Source organism: Polypterus senegalus, chromosome 4 (genome assembly GCF_016835505.1).
Source record: "Polypterus senegalus isolate Bchr_013 chromosome 4, ASM1683550v1, whole genome shotgun sequence".
NCBI classification, from domain to species: Eukaryota; Metazoa; Chordata; class Cladistia; order Polypteriformes; family Polypteridae; genus Polypterus; species Polypterus senegalus.
Window position 1 is genome coordinate 68,579,955 of NC_053157.1, and position 25,408 is coordinate 68,605,362.

Consider the following 25,408-nt stretch of genomic DNA (forward strand, 5'->3'; position numbering starts at 1 on the left):
GAAAATCTTCTATATTTGGTTGGTAGTTAAATTTATCTTTTTCTTGCTCATTTAAATTTTTTTTTTTTTAACTTTGGGAATTCTTTCTTGTCGTTTTCCAATGTGCCTGCTCACTAAGCATACATCAAGATATGCTAAAAACCTTAAAGATATCTTTGAAGAAAACAGCGTTCTGTCATTTTTTTTCCCCACAGGAAGTTGAGCTACATGTCTCCTTGATTAAGTCAGACAAGGGCAGCCTTGGATTTACTGTGACAAAAGGAAGTGATAGTGTCAGCTGTTACATCCATGATATCCTGCAGGACCCAGCCAAGAGTGATGGAAGATTGAGACCTGGGGACAGGCTGATAATGGTAAGAATAATTGCAGAGCTAAGGTGGATTGTTATAAAGGAATGCAGCGTTAGTGCTATGTGCAAGTTTTTTTTTTAGTTTTTTTTTACCTCCTACTCTTTAATGATTCTAAGTCATTTTAATATTTATATGGTATAGAAACTTGTGCATGATCCAAGTTATTCTTTCTTTAGGTTAACAACATTGATGTCACCAACATGACTCACACTAATGCTGTCAGTTTGCTGCGAGCAGCTCCAAAAGTGGTGGATTTGGTGGTGGGACGGGTTCTGGAAATACCAAAACTCCATTTAGAGCCACACATGCTACAAGACATCAGGTTTGAGTGCCATGAAGAGGAATTGGGTAAGAGGACTTTCTCTCTTGCTTAGAAAGAGTCTCTTTCTTTCTTTCTTTCTTTTCTTTGTAAAGAAACAGACGGAAGTACAACTGAATCAGTCTGCCAGTTTTGTTCTGAACATGTCTTTTCACTTCAGAGATCTTAATTTGTATACATTTCCATTTCTGCCTTTTATCAAAATGCTGAGAGATCAATGATAATGACTGGAAAATGTAATTTATCTTCTAAAAACAAAGTTATTTGATAGCTCAATAGTCCCTTTGCTTTTACATATATTCTGTACAATAAAGTCTGGTCTGGTGTTTGGTTGAGGGGGGACAGCTTTGGATGTGTCCTTGCAGTGCACTGTGCCTCACTTTTCCATTTTTAACATCATTAATTTGGGGTGTTTATAAGAAATATAATTATTTATTTCATGAAATAGAAGTATATAATAAACAGGAATAGTTCTGTTAGATATCTGAAATATTAAAAAGTATGCTTCAGTTTAAATGTTTAAGTACAGCATATGTTCTTGGTTGTAATAGAAATTCGTCATTTTTCACAATCTGATAGAGGTTCATAGAGGGCTAGATCTCAAGTAAAGGATCAAAAATAATATCATATTCATAATCTCTGACCATGGAATAATCTAGAACAGTGCCCCATGTGCTTATATTAGAAGTTTGTCATTTTAAACCTTCTTGGAGTGGTTCTTAGAGGGCTAGGACCACCGGTGATGAATCAAACATCAAAAATAAAAAAAATGTATGTTGCCCGGTCCAGTGCAGAAATACATGTGAAATTCACTGACAGACTTTGCACACTCTCACAATCTCTTGCATTTGACGAGACAAACTGTAGTGCTTACCTGACACTCTAAATAATGAAATCACATTGGGCCACTTTTATTTTCAACATGTCAGAAGGGATTTGTCTGTTTTTACCTTATTTTAAGGACAACTGTACCTCAGATAAGATTGAATGGATTAAACTGTGACCTCAAATGAAAAGAAGTTAGCAGAAAGTTTGGATTATGGGGATTTAAAGGGAGAGTTTGCTGCACTGAAAGTTAGGAAAAAATATTTTTGAAAATAGTCTTCTGTATTTATGAATAATGCTGATGGGCTTATGATTAATTGTAGATACTGCATTTGAAAGCTGATTAAATCCTTGAGCAATACTTCCAATCAAAATTAAAATTGTGTCTATTAAGGCTGAAGCAGTGGTTGATAATATCATCCACCGTCAATTGGCTGGCTACATAATCAATGAATGTAAAAATCGACTAATGGCTGCAAACATTTGTAGAAATTTCCTCAAAGTGCCAAAGTGCTGCCCAGACGTATTTTTTCAAATCTCGCACAAGCTGTCAGACAGGCTTATTTGCAAAGTCTTCTTGGCATGTGAGATTCCTGTGCTATGTTAGTTTATAGTAGTTTTCTTTTTTCTTCTGGATTGGATGGAAGAGCTAAAGACTAGTGACAGGAGAATGCCAAATTAGTTCTTACATGAATACCCAGTTTAAGAGGCAAGTACACTAGAATTCAAGCTGAATTTTCTCTTTCTTGATGAGTCATTATATTTTGTTTGTAACCATATTCAGTAGGGCTTAGAAAACAAAGCAATTGTCTTTATGATGGTTCTTCATTGCCTGAAGAACATTTTTTCAGATTAAGAAAGACCACATTATTTGGAAAAATAAACTGGTGCTTTATTATAATTTTAAACAAAACAAAATGACCAACAAAGTTTAACAAAAAAAAAAAAGTTGGATTAGCTATATAGCATCACCTAACATGAGTACATGTAACTTATATGACTATTATAAGTGATTGATGAGGCTCTGTGATTACGTAGACATGTATTCTCATACTTTAATTGATCAGAGTATTACACAGTACAGAGATTAACAGTTTTGTATTGCATTGTTAGTAAATTTCGTCTACCATACTGTTAAGTTTTTCTTTAAGAGATATCTGTGCCAGCATACCATCTGTAGCATCTCTTTGAATGCACTCTTCTCAACAGTGTGAAAATAGACAATTTCTTTGGTTAACACCATAATTACCAGAGCCTACAAAAAAACTCATAAATCTGGCTCCTCTTAAATCTGTTCGCACCTCTCCGTCAGTGTCTTTTGTCCTGTAAATGTGCCGATTAAGACAAGCAGCAAGCTGCCTGCTATTCCACCCCACACTGACTTAGAACGTGCACAAACTTCTCCCAGCTCATGCCTTGTTTGATTATCTGGAACTGCTGGAGTTTTAGAGTGGAAATAATAAATCATTATTTGGAATACATGCATTTCATGTCTGTTCCGTTTCTACAGTAATCTGTGTAAACACATTGTTAAAACAGAAACTTTTTCATATTTTAGTAATAAATGTTACAAAATGTAGGCATAAACTATAGAATGTGTGAAGCCTGAAGCTTCCTTTTCTTTTTTCATTGCCTTTTCTAGTAAGATGTGACAACGAAGTTCCTCTGCAATATGAACACTCTTTTTTTCACAGTGGCCTCCTGCATGCCTTGCACAGTTCATGTCCATTGATCCTGCTGCACTGAATAAGCTCATGCCTTCTGGTGCACGTTGTCGACGCAGCACAGAGGAAAAAAAAGAAAGGGACAAATATATGTGACATTGAGTATAAATTTATGATACTTGTAAAAGTTAGCTTTTTTCAGTTTTATTCTCTCAATCACGATCACGCTCTAACAGCCCTCACCCCAAATCTGACTCTAAGTAACAGTGCCAGCATAAATTCACACCCAATCTGATGCTTTTCGTTTACAAATAATATTGCATTGTATTTGTCTCTCTCTCTTTTGTTCTCCGTGCTGCGTCGGCATCGTGCACCAGAAGGCTTGACCTTATTCAGGGCAGCAGGATCAACGCACGTGTACTGTGCAAGGCATGCACTGGGGCCACTGTGAAAAGAAGAGTGTTCATTGCTCATATTGCAGAGGAACTTTGTTGTCGCATCTTATAAGAAAAGGTGATAGAAAAAGAAAAGGAGGATCCAGCATTGACATCATAAACCGTAAGGTGCATACTAATTCTGTGTGAGCAGGAATGCTCAATAAAACTGAATAAAAAAAATAAAGTGACAGTGAGATACGAAGAAGGCAGATTCACCAGCGTTTGTGTGTCAGCTTTTATCCCTCCAGATCAGAGAATGTCCAGTTCCATTGCCTCAAAACACCACTCACATCTACAGTTATTCCCAGTTTCAAATAAAAACTAACAGCGTCAGATCCCTGGGTGGTGGGGCGGTAGTATGTATCGTGATTGTGAGTGAGAGAATAAAAGTGGAAAAAAAAAAGGTAACTTTTACAAGTACAGTACTATAAATGTACACGGCCTGTTACAGACGCAAACCAAATGTATGTGTGTACTGTATAATATTAACAATAAGAGCAGCTCACTACTGAAAACAGCAAATATAGGTGCAGTCGGGATCGAACGGTGGCCTCTTGATTACAAGTCAGCAAATCTTACCGCTATGCCACAGAAGCTGTTGTATCATCCTTGAACCTTTTGTGGAAGTGTTTATTTGATCTTTGGACTTCAGGCTTCACACATTCTATAGTTTATGCCTACATTTTTTAACATTTATTACTAAAATATGAAAAGGTTTTTGTTTTAACAATGTGTTTACACAGATTACTGTAGAAACGGAACAAACATGAAATGCATGTGTTCCAAATAATGATCTATTATTTCCACTCTAAAACTCCAGTAGTTCACTCCCAGATAAATAAACAAGGCATGAGCTGAGAGAATTTGGGCACGTTCTAAGTCAGTGGGGGGATGGAATAGCAGACTGCTTGCAGATTGTTTTAATCGGCACATTTACAGGACAAAAGAAACTGCCGGAGAGGTGCAAACAGATTTAAGGTGGGCCAGATTTACGAGTTTTCTCGTTGGCTCTGGTAATTCTAGTGTTAAATAGTGTAAAATTGACATAATACACCATGTCCACCTTGTACTATCTCCTATATATTTTGTACCTTTAGCAAAGGCTGCTTTGGTTGACTGCTGGCCTTCTTTGTTTGTAGTGACAACATTTTTGAGTGTGATAACTTTGCATATTCAGCCATTTGATGTATGCACAACTGACTGTAAAGATTTGTTGTTGGCGACTCTTTTGTACTAAACTGCCTTAATACATAGTTTACACATTGCTTCACTTATATTATTTGGTTTGCCCATTTCATTGGACTAAAAGCAAAATACTTGTTTCTTCACCACTAATTTCTCTCATGTTTGGTAATAGTTTCATTGACTCATGGAGAAATAAATGAGGACATCTGCTGACCAAATACAGAATTAACAAGTAAAGCATCTGCCATTTTTAACAGCATACCAATATAAAAATACTGACTTACATAACATGGTGATGGTTAAGCTCTGTAACTTTAAGATATTTGTTTGATATAGAAGATATATAAATTTCACATGCAATGTTATAGTCAGATTGTTAAGCAGCTAGTAATTAGTAATCTCCAGGCATCTCCACAGACTAGCACAGGAGAAGGTATAGGTCAAAAATGTTTTTAAATGACATTGTGAACTTTTAAGACATTGCACAACCCTAGTGTCTATTTTAATATGTTAAATCGTACTTTTTATTTACTAATCTGACATATGCTATTCCACTGTACTTCACAGAGTCGTATTCTTTTGCTTTCATATGTCATAATACTATGGTAATAGTACTTACTGTAAAGATGTTCAACATAAGCGATGATACATCTAAATAATCACATTAGGTGGTGCTCAATTGCTAATCCATTCTGCTAACTCCATTTCTCATTTGCATCTCTGAGGGTTTACTTTAAGGCTTTAGACTTCTTGCCATTCCCCCAGACATACTAGTATTACACATAAAAAAGAGGTCTCAAAATGGAAATGGAAATGCAGCACAGGCTAAAAAATGTCCATAAGAAATCTATGGTGCGAATGTGTGTTTTTGTGCCCAGTGAGAGGGTAATACCATCCCAATTAGTGCATTGAAATAAGATGGTGTGAATAAGTCAATGATTCAATTAAATAATTAAATTTATGAAAGTTGGGATCATAAAGTGCCTATGGAATGCATTCATCCTTTGGAACTATACACATATTAATGCAATACAAATATTATATCACAATTTAATTTGGCTTGTTTGGCATGAATCAACACCAAAAGACTCTTTAGTGTCATAGGAAAAACAGCACTCTATGAAGTGGTCTCAAAATATTTAATTGCATAAGCATTCAAGTCTGTATTTAGAAGATGCACCTTTGGTAGCCGTGACAGCCTTGAGCCTGTGTATGCAGGTCTCTTATCAAATTTGCACAACTGGACACTGCAGTTATTCCATAATTTTTCTTTGCTGCACTACTTTAGCTTATCAGCTTACAGGAAGGGTCATGAGTAAACAGCCTTTATCAAGCCCAGCCACATATTCTTGAATGAACTGAGATCTGAACTCTTGACTCGGCCAATCCAGGACTTGAACATTGTTGTATTTAATCCATTCCTGTGTGGCTTTAACTTTATGCTTAGGGTCTTTGTGTTGCTGGAAAACAAATCTCCCAAGTTGTAGGTTTCACCCAGAGTGCATCGGGTTTTACCTATATTTTGCTGCATTCTGTTCTCACAAGCCTCTCAGAGCCTGCTGCAGAGAAGCATCACCACAGCATCATTCTGCCGCCTCCATGCTGCTACAGTGGGGAGGATGTGTTTTTAATAATCTGCAGTGTGCCAAGCATAGTGTTTAATGTGATGGCTAAAAATCTCGATTTTGTTCTCATCACACAATAGAACCTTCTTTCAATTGACTTCAGCATCTCCCATGTGCCTGAGCTGTCTTAACAGAATCATAGTGCGCTGGGGCCCCTGTTTTGATAGTAAAACAGAAACAATCATATGCATCAGAAACATTGTGGGCCTCTATAGTATGCTTCTGGTGCCCCCAGCCAGTGCCCATACATTAAGACAGCCCTTCTTTGTGCCTTCCAACAAACTGTAATCAAGATGTCATGTATTTTTTAGTTAACACTGGCTGGTGTGGAGTAATTTGACAGCAATAGTTGTATGGATTCTCTCTCCAATTTCAGCTACTATAGCATATAATTACTTATCTCGTAGGTCTCTTGGTGGCCACCCTAGTCTTCCTACATGATCACTCAGTTTTTGTGGATGGTCTGGTCTAGACAGTTTTCCAGCTGTGCTATACTGTTTCCCTTTTTTAATAATTAATATAACTGGGCTGCAAGGAATATTCACTGACCTGGATATTTTTTTTGTATCCGTCCACTGACTTGTGCTTTTCCAGAAATATTTCACTGAGTTGCTTGGAGTGTTTTTTGTCCTAATTGAGTATGTTAAGCTCACCACAACTTGGGCATTCCAGAAAAGGTGCATTTAGATTACAGTCAATTGAAACTCCTTGAGTGATTCAAACCAATTAGCTAATTCAGTGATGGTTTGAAAGAGGTGAATACTTGTAATTGTTTATGTAATAAATTCTTTTGTTTTTTTTATATTTGTAATTAGTTTAGACCCATTTGAGGAGATCAGTTTTTACTTTGACATTAAACCGTCATTTTCTGATGATCAATATCAAAAAAGCCAAAATTAAATCCACTGTAATTTGATGTTGTATAACAATAAAATGTGAAAACTCCAAGGGAGGGAATGCTTTTTGTAGGTATTATAATAATTCAAACCATACTTCCATCATTCCTCTTTCTAAGTAACATGACAATTCACTTATTTGTAAAGTTAGAGCTGTAAATTGGCTAACCAGTTGTGAGTTATCTACCCTGGAAAATAATCCAAGAGGCTCTGCATAAGAACAGATTCTAGCCTAAGCTACCTGATTAGACACTTATATTTGTAGAAGACATTTTGAAATGTACATAGTAGTGATACCATCAGGGCCCATAAAGCTAAACTGGTGTGGAGTACCTTGACAGCAATTGTTGAACGCATTCTCTCGCCAATCTCAGCTACTATAGCATATAACTACTTTAGAATTATCATAGGTCTCTTGGTGGCCACCCTAAATAGTCTTCCTACACATATTTGTGTCATTATTTATTTACACTTCCATAGGCTGAGTTGCAAGAACTGCAAGTTAAGATCAAAGGTAATTTGGCTTCTAGTAATAAGAATGAACAACACTTTCAAGATTTAAATATATAAAAACTAAAGAAGCATGAATTATTTCAGTCATTCTTTTACTTTTAAATACTTGTCATGCTCTGATGTTTTTTTTAATTCAAAGGTAAGTTTATTTAAATATAGAGCTAAGTCATTAAGATCAACAGGCTCTTTACATTAGTTTTCTTTTGCAACATATATTTTTAATTGAAATTACATTTGTAAGGTTATTGCTAGATCAGTATTTTGTGTTATTCTCCTTTCTCACTAATATTTGTAGGCCTGACTCTTGGTGGAGGCAGTGACAGTCCATACAAGGTGGTCTATGTTGCAGATATTAGACCAGGTTCAGCTGCTTCGATGAGTCTGAAGCATCTTGACATAATTCATTTTATTAATGGAGTCTCTACACAAGGACTGACACTCAGCGAATCCAACAGGCTTCTGGATCTGTCTTACTCTGTTGTCATCCTTAAAGTAACAAGGTAATCTTTTGTGAGTAACATCTGGAATCTGCAGATGATTCATCTTTTCCTTTTATATGTACTGTACCCATTTGGTGACAACAAATCTAATATGCTTGTGAATTTCAGAAAATGCAACTATAAAACTCAGTACCTGAATATTTCATTATTATTCAGAAAAAACTATATACACTTTTTAATTTATTACATACATGTACACACATACTGTATATATATTCCTGAGAGAAACTACAGAAAATTAGGTTGATGTGGTATGGACATGTGATGAAGAGAAACAATAATTATGTAGGCAGTAGAATGATGTAATTAGAAGTGCATGGGAAAAGTAGTAGGAGAGGCTGAATTATAGGTGGATGGGTAAAGTAATAGAAGGACTGAAGGAAAAGGCTTTTTATCAAGGATTAGGTGCAGGACCAAGCTTCATGAACAGAGTTAACATTTTATTTTCATGCTATGTCAATTTAATTGAGGATTGACCACCACGATTCTCCATTTCTCCCTGTGTTCTGCCAGGCTGTTTAGGTCTTCATGGTTAACAGTATTACTACATTTTGCAGGTTCTTCTCAACATTCAGCTTTTCTTTTATTAAATTAATTCTTTCTTTGAGTAAGTTCAATATCGTATCTTATTTTTCCACCCTCTTCTGATAAGTTGTGCAAAGTAAGTTTTTATAAATGCTTACTCTCCTCTTAACCTCTACATTATTTTTTTTCTGCCAGCTGATCCTGAGCATTCATCTGCACCATCATAGCTCAAGACTGTATATCTTTTTTTTTTTTTTTGAAATTTTATTCATTGTATTGCAATCATTCCTTACAAATCAATCAATTTTTACAAAAAGTATAATTGAGAACAAGTTGACCCCCACCCCTGAGAGAGAGAGAAAGGCCAGCGGAGTAAAATTTAAGGCTTGTAAACTAAATTGATAAGTTTAATAAGCCAATAGAGATGAATGGAGAAGAAAAAGAAATACAGAAATAATTGCTTCCTCTGTGCTTTAAGAGCTTATTTTAAAATATTACAGATTAGTCCTGCCATATTTTGAAAAAAATCTGTACAGATACTCTATTTGATTTTTTCTAATTTCAAATAGTACAACACATCGGTTTCCCACTGACTTAAAAGAGGAGAGTTTGGATTTTTCCAGTTTAGCAAAATAAGTCTACGTGCCAAAAGTGTAGTGAATGCAATCACAGTTTGTTTGTCCTTCTCCACTTTAAACCCATCTGGAAGAACCCCAAACACAGCTGTTAATGGGTTAGGAGGGATTGTGAGACCAAGGCTGTCTGAAAGGTAATTAAAAATTTTGGTCCAGAATGATGTTAATTTGGTGCAGGCCCAGAACATGTGACCCAGTGAGGCTGGGACTTGTTTGCAGCGTTCGCTGGTTGGATCTTGCCCTGGAAACATTTTGGAGAGTTTTAGACGAGACAGATGTGCTCGAAATATAATTTTCAGTTGAATAATTATATGCCTTGCGCATATGGAGCTTGAGTGAATTCTCTGCATTGCTACTTTCCACTCCTTTTCTGATATATTAATTGAGAGATCTTTTTCCCAGTGTCCTCTTGGATCTTTGAAAGGGAGGGACTGTAAAATGATTTTATATATTGCAGAGATGGTGTCTGAGTCCTTGAAATTGAGCAATATTTTTCCAGCATGGATGAAGTGCAAGATGAGGAAAATCGGAAGGTTCTGTTTAGCAAAGTTCCTAATTTGAAGATAGTGAAAGAAATGTGTAGCTGGAATATTAAATTTGGAATGTAATTGTTCATAGGATGCAAAGATATTGTCTATATAAAGATCTCTAAGTAAGTTATTCCCAAATTTTTTCCAGATATTAAAACTGCATATGTTTGTGAAGGTTGAAAGAGGTGGTTCTCTTGCAGAGGTGCCACAGATAAAAGCTTCTCCATCTTAAAATGCTTTCTACATTGGTTCCCTATTCTAAATGAGTGAAGCACAATTGGGTTATTAGTATATTGTCGATAACTTGTATTTATTGGGGCACAGAGCAGGGAATATAAAGAAGTACTGCAGGATTTTACTTCTATTGGACCAAGCCTGTGTATGTTCTTCTATTTGTGTCCAGGTTTTATAGCTTGTATGTTTGCTGCCCAGTAATAAAACTGGAAGTTAGGTAGAGCCATGCCACCTTCTGCCTTTTGTCTTTGTAGGGTCGCTCTTTGGATACATGGATGTTTTGAGTTCCAAATAAATGAGGTTATTGTTGAATCTAATTGCTTAAAAAATGATTTATTGATGTATATTGGGATGTTTTGAAATAAAAAAGGAGCTTAGGAAGAATATTCATCTTAACAGTGTTAATTCTTCCAGCTAGAGTGAGATGAAGGGTTGACCATCTATGCAAGTCTTGCTTAATTTTTTCCATGCAGATGGCAAAATTTTGTTGATAAAGAGCTTTATGTTTACTTGAGATGTTTACCCCTAGGTATTTAAACTGTTCTGCAATGATAAAAGGTAGGGTATATAATCTAATATTATATGCTTGAGAATTCACTGGAAAGAGTACACTTTTATTCAGATTAATTCTGAGACCAGAGATCTTTTGAAATTCTGTGAGTGCTGTTAAGACTGCAGGCACAGAATTTTGTGGGTCTGATATATACAGTACCATATCATCTGCATATAGAGAAATTTTCTGTTCCAGTCCTTCTCTGATAATCCCCTTTATCTGATCAGTATTTCGACAGTGTATTGCCAGTGGTTCAATGGCAATTGCAAACAGTAGCAGTGACAAGGGGCATCCTTGTCTGGCACCACATTCTAGTTTAAAGTAGTCTGAACAAATGTTGTTGATACAAACTGAAGCTTCTGGATTGGTATACAGTAATTTGATCCATGCACAAATGTTCGGGCCAAACCCAAATTTCTCCAATGTAGTAAAAAGGTATTTCCATTCAATCATGTCAAATGCTTTTTCTGCATCCAATGATAATTATATTTCTGGGGGGTTTGATTAAGTTGGTGAGTATACTACATTAAACAGGCGCCAAAGATTTGAAGATAAGTGTCGGCCCTTGATAAATCCAGTTTGATCTGTGAGTACCAAAGGGAGCACTTTCTCCATCCTTCTAGCTATGATTTTGGAGAGTATTTTAACATCATTATTCAAAAGTGAAATTGGTCTGTATGATGCACATTGTAATAAGTCCTTATTTTGTTTTGGAAAACGTGATTAATGCTTGGCGAAAAGTTTGAGGAAGAGTTTGATTGTCTCTGGCTTCTGTAAATGTTGCTAATAGGAGGGGAGCTAGCTGAGCGGAGAATTTCTTATAAAATTCTGCAGGGTAGCCATCAGGGCCTGCTGCTTTCCTGCCTTGAAGTGACTTTATAGCATCTAGTAATTCTGATAGCGGCAGAGGTTTATTGAGTTCCTCCGCACTAAAAGTGTCTATTTGTGGTATCTGTAATGTATTCAGAAATGTATTAGATTGTATATTATCTTCTTTAAACTCAGTAGAATATAAGGATTTATAGTAGTCTCTGAATGTGTGCATTATATTTTTGTGGTCGATGATTTTGTCTCCGTTCGTGTTGGTGATTACTGGGATTGCGTTGCGGACTTCTTGCTTGTGAATTTGTTGAGCTAAAAGCTTATTAATTTTCTCTCCATGTTCATAGTAATGATGTCTGGATTTATAAATTAGTTGTTCAGTTTCTTTAGTTGTCAAGAGGTTTAGTTCTGAATGCAGAACCTGCTTTTTCCTATGTAGAGCCTCGCTTGGAAGCTTGGCATGTTCTTCATCTATTCTAGTAATTTCGCTTTTTAGCTCTGCTACTTTCTTGGTTTCTAATTTATTTCTGTGGGCAAGATATGAGATAATCTGTCCTTTCCATCTGCGAGGTGAGTGTGTGGGGCATAGTAACTTTAGCTCCAAGATCAGAGGTGCGTGATCAGAAATAACAATAGCATCGTATTTGCAAGATTTAATAAAATGCAAGAAATTATTATCTATAAAGAAATAATCAATTCTTGAGTTGCAATGATGTACTGGTGAGTAGAAAGAATATGATCTGGCGTTTGGGTTTAAAAACCTCCAGGGGTCTGATAAGTTGTGATCAGTTATAAACTTTGTAATTATCTTTGCAGTATTAGATGTCGTCCCCCCTGTGATAGAAGTCCTATCTAAGAGTGGATTTAAAACACAATTAAAGTCCCCAGCCATTATAATTTTATGAGTGTTCAAATTGGGAATAAATGCAAATAAATTTTGTATAAATTCCTTATCATGAACATTAGGTACATAAGCATTTATTAAAATCATTTTACAGTTAGATAATTCTCCCATTACAATCACATATCGTCTCCTGTAAAAATACTATTTTAGTGTTTAAACCTGTTAGGTGAGAGAGTACTTTCTTTCTCTTTAATTTGTGATTCAGACCTTTAACATTCCAGCTCACGAAGTTAACTGTCCCATCATGGACTGTAAGAAAGACTGTATATCTTTTTTGAAGAATTGTTAGTTGAGAGTCTATGCCTCATCACCATGATTGACTTCATAACTCGTAATAGTGTACTAGACTTTTTTTAACCTCCATTTTTGGATTTTCTTTTATCTCAGTGTATCTGTTGTGACTTTGTTTATATTTGTATTGTGTTGAATTTAAGTCACAAAGAATTTTCAACATCAATAGATTGAATTTCTATGGCAATCATTTTTTGTAAATTTTTTTTCTGTTCCTGCTTCAGAGATGGCCAGCCAGTAATTCCAGTAAAGAAAACACTAATATCATTGAACAATAATCTTTGCACTCAGGTGAATGGATCTAGTATTATGAATGGTAAGTTTTCAAATACACATATTTACAGTCATTTGAAACATTACATTTTAAAGGATCGAGTAGATAATAAACATCCATTGAAATTTGTTGTATTTTTAATGACAGGTAAGAAATGGATTGTTTTGAATATGATTTTAGTTTGTATTACAAAGATGGTGCTCTTTATTTATTAACAGTAGGTTTTTCTTGTTTTTATATCTTGCTTTGCTGACAATATTCCCATGAGCATCACTGAGCTGAGTGTGTGGCAGCGTCACTGTAATTCAATTAATACTTTGTCACTTCCAGAAAATTTTAAAAATTAATTGCTGTTTTTCCTGTAATTATTGCTTTGCTGAATGAGTAATCACCACCTCTTCCCTAATGCAACTTGGCAGTGTTATAATTTTTTCAGAGGTACAAATAAACTAGTAAAATGATGTAAAGAGTTAACTGGCACCAGTGTAGCAAAGAACAGGAATGGGACAGGGGCTTGTGTTGCACAAGGGAAAAAGGTATATCCACACCAGGAATTAGGAGTAAATATCTGCTTGCCAGTGTGAAAAAGTATTAGCCACCAGAGGCTGTGTATACCTTGCAAGATCAGTGAGTAAATCTCTGCCTGAAGACACCAGAGAGAGAGAGAGAGTGATAGTGAGGTCAGAAATCACAGGATAACACAGGGAGGCAACAATGAAAGAAGCAGCAACATTAACAGTTGGCACATACAAAATATAAGGGGTTTGCCATGCAAACTGGTCAGTTTTAAACTGGAGCTGTGTTATATATTTAACTGAGCGAAATGAGCTATATTTGACCAGCTAGCCAAGCTGGTTATTGTTCAACGTCCATGTGGCTTACAGACTGCTACTTTGCTCTTTCTCTGTCTTGAGAATCACTCACAACAGATACCAGTGTCATCCAGTTATTTTTATATTATAAAATAATGAGGAGCACTGAGTTTATACTATTCTTATAAATAAAGTGTATATAAATATTTTACTAAGATAATTTGCATTCATTTATTTAACTACTGCAATTTTAAATGAATATTATTGTTTTTCTACACTCAGCATTTCTTGCAGGTATTTGGCAGAAGGCATAGATAATCATTAAAATGACATTAACTCAAATTCTGCTTCATCAGATTCTGTGCCTCTCATCTGGAGCTAATATTTGACCCAGGTGCAAGTACTTACACTTAGGTTACTGATTAGATGATACAAAGCTTTCAATTAATAAGTGATAATACGAACTTGCTTAACTTTTTTGAGATGATGCACTTTTTTTAAATTATGTGATTATGTAAGTATAAGACTACATGGTTAATCAGATCTTCAGTAATTAATGTTCTCTTGTACTAATTTGACAGCTAAGGCTAGCTACAAGAATTTAATGAGTTAGCATTACACTGTAGACATTTTGGCTTACAAAAAAGCAACGCTGAAAGACTTTTGATAAAACAAAGAAATAAAAACTTGATATTTGATTTTGTCTGCAAATCCTGACATCATGAATGAGCTTGTTTATCATTTCAGGCTGTCGAAATAATGAAGAGAGTAGAGAGTCTCAAGCACATTTTGACAGTCCTGTTTTTGAGGTGAGTATCACCAGTGAAATTGTGCTGAAGAAATAAGAGGCTGTATTTAAATAATATGTTCACTTTAGAAAGGCAATTGAAGTACAGATAGTCCCCGGACATCCGACCTATGAGTTACAAACAGGGCCACAGCTGCAACACACTCGCCTCAGTAACTGCCACTCCACCATCTTCGGCCTAGGAATGGTGCAAGCGGTGGCTGGACAGAGGCTGAGGGGGGGCGATTTTGCTGCTCGCGCAGTGTAGTGTCCCTTCCGTGGCTTCTGGAGGCAAGCGGTGACCTGTGGTCCATAGTCACCGGGGCCACAGTTATCACTCGTGTGCAGGATGAAGGCTGGATAGGGCAGTTCTCTGCCTGGCCACTACGCCGCCGCAGCTGCTGCTCCTGACTGGACACAGGTTAGATGGAGCGGAGAGGGGCATTTCACTGCCCACCCACCACACACGGCTGCCCTGTTTGTTCTCAGTGGGTGGCTGGTAATACTGCAAGAGATGACCCGGTTTTGGGTGAACAGGGCGGCGGGTGATAGCATTGTAGGGTGGCTGTCTCTTGAATGGGGGTGGTGGTGGGCGATTCACTACTCGCCTTTGGCCGCACCATGTTCGTTCTTGGTGGGCAGACGCTGCAGGCAGCATACTGTAGTGGAGGTAACTGTGTGGTGGGCAGGTTTTGAACCACCCCTCGCTGCCCCCATTCATTCTCAGTAACAAGCCTGCTTGTACTGTTACGCACATAGCAGGAAGTTGTTTCTTGTCAGTACAACAGATGTGTTGACGACGGCTGCCTTCCTGCTGTGATCTTAACCTTTTGTCTTCACCCTTCAAGAATGTCTCTGAAACACTAATCTGATGCAAGCGCTGGTGATACAGTAAAGAAGAGAAAAACCATCACCATTGAAAATAAAGTAGAAATAATAAAAAGGTTAGAGAGAGGTGAAACTCCATCATTCATTGGCAGAGCACTTGGTTACAGTTGGTCAACAGTAGCATTTATTAAAATAATGTACCTGTTCCGACTTACGTACAAATCCAACTTAAGTGCAAACCTACAGTCCCTATCTCATACGTAACCCGGGGACTGCCTGCCTGGGATTTTGTCTATTTCTCTTTGAACAGACAGTCAATATTTTTATTGCACTATTCAAAGTGAACCTTTACTATGACAGAGAATGTAAACAAAGCAAACCTAAAAAGGAATATGACACAGGTTTAAATAACCTCATAGATCAGCAAATCAAAAGAGAAGCATGAGTATACCCAGGTATTCAGTGAGAAGCATAGTGGCTAGGTAGTTAGCTTTGTAGCAGTGAGGGCTGTACCCAGCCCAGAAATTGAAAGTGTGTGGATGTTACGTATTCTGCCAGTGTCAGTGTGAGTTTTCCCTGAGTTACCGTATCTCCTTTCTTTCCATTTCCCAAACAGGACCATGTTTGGTTACTTGGTAACTCTAAATTGACTTGGGATGAGTAAATGTTGGTTAATGTGTGGGTGCATAATGCCATGGACTGGTACCACATCTAGGTTTGATTCCAGCCTTGCACATAATGCTGTCAGGATAAGATTTGCCTACTTCTACCCATAAAGTTGTAGAAATTGGTTTAGAAAATAGATAGAAGATGTAAGTTTTTTTTTTTTCTTCGAATGTGCAACTGCTTATCTGTACATCTTTTATAATTATGTGTACTTTTGTAGGAGGAGCATGAAATAATGTGTGCAAAAAATTAACAAGTCACAGTCATGTGACAAGTACCTTCTTAGTTCTCCAAGGGAAATCTCGTTTATGCTTGCAGGTAAATCTCAAACTTGCCAGTCAACTTCCAAATACAGTGGAATTCTTACTTACATTACCAATTATCATACAATACATTGCCATTTTCTGACACAGCGATAAACAAGAATGTATTAAAAAATGAAAGTTCATTCTAATTAACAGAAAACACAAATCAGCTTACCTGGCATAGTCCTTACTCACATCAAAGTAGATAGGGCTATATTTTTCAAGGTATTTATGCTCCCTGAAAGATGCATGTTATTTCATAATCATAGCTATCAGCTTGTAAGCACACACCTCAAAATAAGTGGAAAAGAACAAAAAGATTTAAACATGGAGAAAAATAGCACTTTTCCTCCTTTTCACATAAAAGTAGCTATACAGCTAAACTACACAGAAATATTATCATCAGAATATAAATTTATTTGGAATCAGGCAAAATATTTCATTTAATTTCAGACACTATAGGAGAAATCACTGTAAGACCATTTTCATGTACAACTGTTCTAGCAGATAAAGCCAAAAGTTAGGCTTAAAATTCTACATAACTAAAAATCTGAAAGATTTTTTTGTAAGATAAATGTAAGTGTACTAAAGAAATGCTTATATGAGCAGAAAAAGGCTGCAGACTGGGTGTGATTCCAAATTTAGGAAACATCAATACTAATTTATTTTATTGATTTGTTTATTCATTTTGAATGAATAAATATATGAGCCAAACTGATAACAATGTATTAAGTATTGTGCTAGTGTTTCATTTTGCTTATCAGTTTACATAGGCTAATTAATAGTAGCTGGACAGTTCAGTCATAAAATAGCACATCCAGAATTTGTAAGCAACATTAAAAACATGGCAGTAATTTTGCTGACAGCACTGTCTGTTTCCCTGACTACAGGGATCTCATCCTGATTCCACTTAAAGATTGCATTTCAAATGGGTTAGAGACACCTAGATTCTGTATCCTTTTTTGGATATTTTCCTAACTTTGACAAAGTTGCCAAGCTACCACTAACAAAACTCCATACCCCTGTTTTTTCCTGAGGTAGCAAAGCAGATTAAGTTTTACTGAAGGGAGGAGAATAAAATACAATATGGGAAGATCAAAGCGTGATAAAATGTGAAACACCTGGTTTGCTCAACCACTTGTAACAATGTATTCAAAAATGTTTTAGTAGAAATAAATTGAATTATTGCATTAATACTGTGTTCTCAAATTTTGTTTTCAGATCTTTAGACTCCACCAATTAGTATCTGTGTGAAAAGCATCATCAGATTGACCTTCAGAGTTATTCTGAGATTCAATTTGCCCTTTACAGTGCCACACACCTTTAATTGAACACAGCAGTGATCTATTTCTAGAGCTGCATTAAGTTATCATGCTGGGACCATTAAGTGGGTTCCAGTGTTAGTAAAGAGGAGGCTGATCACATTCTGCAGTCTTTGGGCTAATAGTAAGGAGCATTTTCACATTCTCCAGTATACCTGTTAAAAGCGCAGAGTCTTATTTTTTATATTTTTTTCTGTGACTGAATAAGGCAAGATATGTTTATAATGAAGCCTTCTGATTTAGAAAGATTATTATCCATTACTTAATGAGGAAGTCTTGAATATTTGTGACAGTAGCACTGTTGGAACATTAAAGCTTTCTCAAATGTTAGATAAAGTAAAATACATAATCTGACTTTATTGTGATACAGTTCTCTCATAGAAGTCATCACTACTTTGCAAAATATCCTCTGTATTTAATCCAGTGAAAAAGTTCTTTCAGTATTTAAAAAGTGATTTCTATTTGTTTTTGTCATAATGCTGCTTGTAATTGATTTCTTTTGTTTGTAACTAGTATTGAAGTAATAATGGTTTACCTTGTTTTCAACTTTTTTTTTTTATTCATAACAAAGTATATGTTAATTTTAACCTTATATCATGGTAAACAATTAAGGAATATGATTAACTATTGGGATTCTTGCCTTCTCTGCCCCAGCTGCTTCACAGCTAATTCTAAGTTCTCTTGCTTGCTTGCTGCAAAATTTCACTAAATTGCTCATAAGTGGGTGTATGCATGTGAAGCCTTGCGCATAAACCACAATGCAAAACTTGCACACTGTCAGTGACCAAAGTGTATTTCTACTTGTTGTGACCTATTCTATAGGTCTGTTGATATTATCCTAGTCAGTAGGTGACCGGGCTTGATCAATGTTGCATACCTAACAATTTCATTGCAGAGCAAGTGAGACTCTGCCGATGGTAGATGAGTTATGCCTGTTATTACTGGCTTTAAGAGGGGAAAAAAAGGAGAAGGTGGATTGTCAGACCCATTAATTAAACTTAATTGAAATGATGGCATTGATGCTGAAGACTAAAGACAGTACACAAGACTACTCCGACACCCATCAAATATAAAATAAACTTATACTACTGTTCTTACAGCAATTAGCTACATTGTTGTAATCCATGATGATATATATACAGGCCTTATTCTGATTTTTTCCATCTAACATCATCTTTCAGTACAATAGTGTGGGACAAAGCTGTGAAGAGTACTAGAGAGCTCCTTTTTACTACAATGTGTGCAGATTAGCTTGAATGTTCTAGACGAAAATTTTTGAAACAACATAGGAAGTATGTATTCAGCAGTAGATGACATAAACCTGATTATTGTGAGAAGTGCAATAATTAAAATAAAAAAGTGGAAGTAAATGGTTCCTAAACTAGGTAATACTTTAATTGAAAGAGGCTGTGAATCAGGAAGAAAGCAATGACAATTGATGTCTGATTAAAAAAGAAGTCAAAAATTAAAACCCCAACAGTGCTGAATCACACGTTCAGACATTTGACAGATATTCTTAATGCTGTCCTTCCTGTTTTATTTTCACAGGGCAATATATTTGAATTGCAGCTTGAAAAACCAGCTTCAGGAGGGCTAGGCTTTTCAGTAGTGGGTGGAGAAAATGGCATTTTTGTCAAGTCGATCACCCCTGGAGGTCTAGCAGACCTAACAGGAGAGTTGAAAGTTGGTGACCAGTTGCTCCAGGTAATGAAATTGTTTTTTTTTAGCTGGTATAATACAGAGATGTCCATTCTTGGTCTTAGAGTGATTGGAAGTATTCCGTGCATGTTATCTTTAAAGCATGCCACCATGTTAAGTTAGACTGCTGCATTTGTGGCTTCTGTTGAATTAACAAAGGTTCTGGAGCTTGCATGTTGATTTCACCTGAAGTTTAATCAGTATAAATTGCTATGATCTGTCTTTGTCTCTAAATCATTTTTTTAAATATGTCCAAATGTACAAGACCTGGGCATTACAGCTCTAAAACTGTACTAGTCATGTCCGTGCTTGTTCTTTATCATAGTTGTTTTCTTTTGTTGTATTAATATATGCAGGAACTTTAGTTGCAAACAGTTAGGTTGACTTGCTTTGTAAATTGGCCCTCTATGGGTGTGTGTGTGTGTTGTGTGTATGCATGCTCATGTGTGGCCTGTGAGAGACTTGCATCCCTTCCAAGACACGGTCCTGTTTTCCATCCAATGCAGCAAACAAATGGTAATTAACTAACTTATACGGTGCCAGGAAAATTGCAAAAAATTCAAAATGAGAATATAAATCACTAGTGTTCTTGTATATCACTGTTTATTGGGCAGCTTCTGCACTTTACTCCTTTTTTGACTATTTTCTTTGTGCTATGTTTTTGTATCTCTTTGAACCAATGTCACACCTCACCAGGCAAGGCACATATTTCACATGCAAATCACATCTCAATAAGCCATTAACTGCTGAAAATGCTGTTTATCTTTATGAAAAGTCAAAGAATATCAAATGTCATTGCAACTTTTCTATTTACTGATTGCATTGTGATTAAAAAAAAGGATTGCTGCCCTCCAGGCATGACATTCCTGATATATGATTCCATTTTTTTAGGTTTTGCTGTTTTATTTTAATGGAAAAATGGGTCTTTGTGTTATCATCTAAGACACTTGCTTAGATACTACTTAGCTACTAGGTGTTAATGATCAGTGATACACAAGTTGCAACAAATGTTACAATAATATTCACCTAGTAAATGAAGTGTGTTACTCAATGAAAAAAATTGCTTTTCTGCCAATTTTCTAGTATTTGTTTTATATATTTCTGCATAAAACTACTGCCGATTACTGTCTTTTTCTATCTTTATAGGTGAATGGAGAGTCCATGAGAGGAGCATCTCACACCAAAGCAGTAACAACTATTCGGAAAGCTAAAGGACTTGTGAGGCTTTTGATATGCAGAGAAGCTGATCAGAACAAAAACTGTTATTCTCTGATGGATGTTGTCCAAAGTAATGGAGGCTGTGGTAAGGTCAAGTTTAGAAAATCATGAAGTATAGTTAACAATTCATTCTTATTAGACATTTAAAAAACTGACAGACTGGAGGCTATTAATTAAGTTAACTTTGGCATTCTAAAAAGATATATTTTATGCATATTGTATGTATAGTTGGGTGTGTGTGTGTATATATACTTTGATTTCTAAGGTTGTAAAGGAAAAAAATGATGGTTTGACCTCTTGGATCAAAAGGCCTCCTGAAAAGCTTGATTTAAGCTTTGATAATGAAGCTCTGTCCTTCTTCGAATCTGATTCCACAATTAATGCCATTTCCCTGTACAGAGCCAATTTATATACCACTAGGACTGGAAGTGGCAGGACTAGCAGTAATGAGGCAGAAGTGATGTCAGGCTTCTTAACAAGATGTCTCATCTGTTCTAAGGACAGAGCAGAAACTGTGCAAGCCTACTATCTTTCCCCCTGTGTTTCTCTTAATTGTAGCCTTATGCTTGTGTATGATTCAATATACACAGTGTGTGTGTGTGTGTGTGTGTGTGTGTACATATATATCGAGACGTGCTCGCATCGTTTGTGCATTAGCGGCTAAGTGACTGCCTTTCTTCGGAGGTTTTGTTTTGCCGACGTGCTTGCCTCACTTGTGTATTATCAGAGAGAGGAAAAGTAAAAGAGATACAGTTTTGCCAATGTGCACACCATGCTTCTGTAATACCGGGCCAGACAGACACACACTCTTCCACGCATAGACGCTTATATGTCGCAGTTTGATCTTCTTCTCGCAACTGAAAGAGGGCCCCGTGGCAGATGTTTGCCGAATGGCATACCAACCACATGCGTTACCTGGTAGGTAACCACCCATACAATCAGGTCGGGATATATATATATATATATATATTGTGGCAGTAGGGGCAGTAGTGCACCCTCGAACCCTCAGGTACGACTCCTGTCACCAGGTAACAGTCCAAGACCTTTTATTATTTTCTTACAGTGCACCAAGCACCTTCCACACTCTTCTCAAATACACACACACCAATAAACTCAATAACCACACAATAACCTCTCCTCCTCGCCCAGACACTTTGCTCCTCTCCCACCCAGCACAGCTCAGTGTCTGGACTGAGGCAGCGTCCTTTTATAGCCCCTGACCCGGAGGTGTTCCTGTCCCAGGAGTCCACAGTTCCCTACTCCTTCCGGTCAGGGCAATCAGTCCATTACTTCAACCCGAGCACGCCATACCTTCCTGTCACATGACCGTGACGTACTCCGGTCATAAGGCACAACGGAGCCCATAAGTCCCCCACAGCGACTCCTGGTGGCTGCCAAGGTATCCAGCAGGGCTGTGTATACACACCACAGAGTCCATAAGGCCCTGCTGGACCTCGGAGCACGATCCCGCTGTCTGGAGAGCTCCTCCTGTCGGCCTGGGGGTGCGGACCGGCCTCGAAGCCGCAGTCTTCCACAGTTCCCCTTAGTGACGACTTCTGGGGCGGAGCGTCCGCCCCAAAGGGACGCCCTCCTCCAGGAGGACGCGCCATCCGGCCCTGAATGCTTGTCCCTGTCCTCGAGCGAACCTTGGAGGGACGGTGTACTTCCTGTCCCCCGGGACAATAGCGCCTCGTGGGCCCGTTGCCGGCAATTATAGCAGCGCGAAGCCCTCCCGGTTGCTTCCCTCTGCGGGACCAAAACACCTCGGGAACTCCGCCAGCGCCAACTCCGCCTTCACCTGCCAGGGAGGGCATTACGCCGCTTGGCTGCCCTCAAGCCTTCTCTTCATTATGTCGGAGACCCACCTTTCCTTTTGGGGATCTCCCGCTTGATTTGGGGCTTGCGCTCAGCCTGAGACTCTCCATGGAAAGAGGGGAGCCTCTTTACTGTCTGCACACCCGTTCCTTACGCTTACTAGGAGCCGGCTTCATTAGCACCGCCTCGCCCGATGAACAGCACCAGTCAGCTGCACCGCACGAAGCGGCGCTCCGCCGGCACTCCCATCACCGGCGTTACCCGCATTTATGACCGGTCGGGTCCTCGGGAGCCGTACTGCTCCGAAAGCCACGCCACGCCGCATGCCCCGGGCCGCTTGCTCCGTCGCCGACCATTCGGTCATCATGCCCCAGTCCCTTGTCGGGCACACAGTGCTTTGACACGCGCTACTCATTCTCAGCGGTGCCCGATCGCACTGTGTCCCCTTACACTCTACGACACGGAGGGACTCACCTGTACTCCCGCGATCGATCATCTCCGGAGGTTCCCGCCCAGCCGCTGCACGTAGTCCTGTAGACGCTTTAACGGGCTGCAGCCGCCGCTCCCAAGTCCTCCACACGTTCCTTCAGCTGTTGTAAGTCCTGTAAGAACGGTGCAGGGGCTCGAGGTATTTCGAGACCCGTAAGTCCAAACAGTCAGTTATCACGGCCGGCTGCATTGTCGCTTCCGCGCTGAGCTTACCTTCCGGCCGGGAACCAATGAGCACGTCGCCTCCAGGCACGTGTTCCGCTGGGTCGCGCACAGGCTCCTGGGAGTTGGAGTCTTCAGAGGGACGGCTGGCTACTACAAGCCGGCTGCGATCTGCCTTCTCCTTTACCGCGGCAGACTCGCCAGCCACAACCCGTCCCTCTTTGTCGGCGGCTTTCTCTTTCGGCGGCGCCCGCTTTCCTCCCCTTCGAGGAGGCTCGGACCCGTTAGGGGACGACCGGCCTCGTCGGCGGACTCCGGATTTCCTCCACCGTCCCGACACCCCCCGCGGGTGACCAGTCTGTTGTCCCCAACCGCGGATGTCTCTAGCCGCCTTTCACCGCGACTTGCCTTCTGGGAGCCGCGGCCATTTTGCCGAGGCATGAGGCCGTCATCCAAGACGCCGCTGCAATCCTCCCGGCGGACGTCTGCAAAATAGGAAAAAGACGGACGCCGGGCGGTTTACCTGCAGCCGCCTCCGCAATGGAATGCGGCACCCCCGACCGCCTAGGGAGTATGATGCGCCGGCAATTGTCCGTGTCCCGGTCTTCGCGGCCGGGCTTGTTTGGCCCGTATCAGCGCTCTGTCTTCCTCGCCCCGTCAGGAGGGTCCAGGACATCGGGCGTCCGTCATGCCCTGCAGGCGGCTGGGACTGACCTTCTTTTTTCCCGTTTTCTTTCCCATGGTCCTGTAGAGCGGGATAGCACGCCGTGTTGCCGCTTCCTTGGCAGTGGGTGGTGTTGTGCACCTCCGTGTACAGATGGGGAATCCCCTGAGGGTTGTCTGCCCACACAAAATTTGTTTGTTATGCAGGTCCTCTGCCAACAGACGGCCAGAGAATCCTGCCGACTACGCCAGTGTGGCAGTAGGGGGCAGTAGTGCACCCTCGAACCCTCAGGTACGACTCCTGTCACCAGGTAACAGTCCAAGACCTTTTATTATTTTCTTACAGTGCACCAAGCACCTTCCACACTCTTCTCAAATACACACACACCAATAAACTCAATAACCACACAATAACCTCTCCTCCTCGCCCAGACACTTTGCTCCTCTCCCACCCAGCACAGCTCAGTGTCTGGACTGAGGCAGCGTCCTTTTATAGCCCCTGACCCGGAGGTGTTCCTGTCCCAGGAGTCCACAGTTCCCTACTCCTTCCGGGTCAGGGCAATCAGTCCATTACTTCAACCCGAGCACGCCATACCTTCCTGTCACATGACCGTGACGTACCCCCGGGTCATAAGGCACAACGGAGCCCATAAGTCCCCCCACAGCGACTCCTGGTGGCGCCCAAGGTATCCAGCAGGGCTGTGTATACACACCACAGAGTCCATAAGGCCCTGCTGGACCTCGGAGCACGATCCCGCTGTCTGGAGAGCTCCTCCTGTCGGCCTGGGGGTGCGGACCGCCTCGAAGCCGGCAGTCTTCCACAATATATATATTCATTGCATTCGTAGTCTGAGATACTAGATATATATATCGTACTTTGCCTTCAGTGTGCCATTACACTGCAGCTCAATCACCTCCATCTGAATGTGCACAGGTGCAGTTTCCACATCAACGGCAAATGGGTTGCGAAACAACTCAAAATTCTTTTTTTGTTCTTCAAAGTCACCAAAGCGCCGTGCGAACTCAGTGCGCAGTGCGCTCAGTTTATCAGCAAAGTGCATATTTGGGAACACCGTAGTGTCGACTTGGTTCAACATTACTTGGCAACAGGGAAAGTGGGGCAAGTTGCACTGGTGCATTTGTGTCTCCTATAAAAGTAGCTTCACTTGAAATCACTTTGTGCTTTTGCACGGGTAAAAACGTCTGTTGAAGTGTCAGATTCTTTTTTAACTCTTCTGCTTTCTGTATCTTGTGCATTGCATTCAGGTCTTTCAGGTTATCTTGATGTTTTGTCTCATAGTGCCGTCTTAGATTAAATTCTGTAATTACAGCCACATTAGCTCCACAAATGAGACACACGGGTTTACCGGCAATGTCAGTAAACATATAGTCAGCCTCCCATCGGTTTTTAAAGGCTCTATGTTCAGAATCACCTTTTCTCTTCAGCATCGTGTGGGCTAGCTTCACAATAACTTGCAGCATCATAAGCTAGACTTGATTAACGCGGTAAGTGTTCGGCAAGGCAGCTGAAGCGCTACATTATGGGATCTGTAGTTTATTG

The 25,408-nt window shown here is 39.2% G+C and overlaps 1 protein-coding gene across 3 annotated transcripts in view; it reads left to right on the forward strand.

Moving 5' to 3' along the window:
* The window catches only part of ptpn13 (protein tyrosine phosphatase non-receptor type 13), a 344,308-nt gene that overhangs the window by 282,554 nt on the left and 36,346 nt on the right, over nucleotides 1-25,408 (forward strand). For all 3 annotated transcript variants that reach the window (XM_039750815.1, XM_039750816.1, XM_039750817.1), the window contains 7 exons: nucleotides 195-353; nucleotides 527-698; nucleotides 8,110-8,314; nucleotides 13,033-13,124; nucleotides 14,642-14,703; nucleotides 19,351-19,506; nucleotides 20,647-20,803. In XM_039750815.1, coding sequence (XP_039606749.1) covers nucleotides 195-353; nucleotides 527-698; nucleotides 8,110-8,314; nucleotides 13,033-13,124; nucleotides 14,642-14,703; nucleotides 19,351-19,506; nucleotides 20,647-20,803 — 1,003 coding nt within the window. The remainder of the gene's footprint in view (nucleotides 1-194; nucleotides 354-526; nucleotides 699-8,109; nucleotides 8,315-13,032; nucleotides 13,125-14,641; nucleotides 14,704-19,350; nucleotides 19,507-20,646; nucleotides 20,804-25,408) is intronic.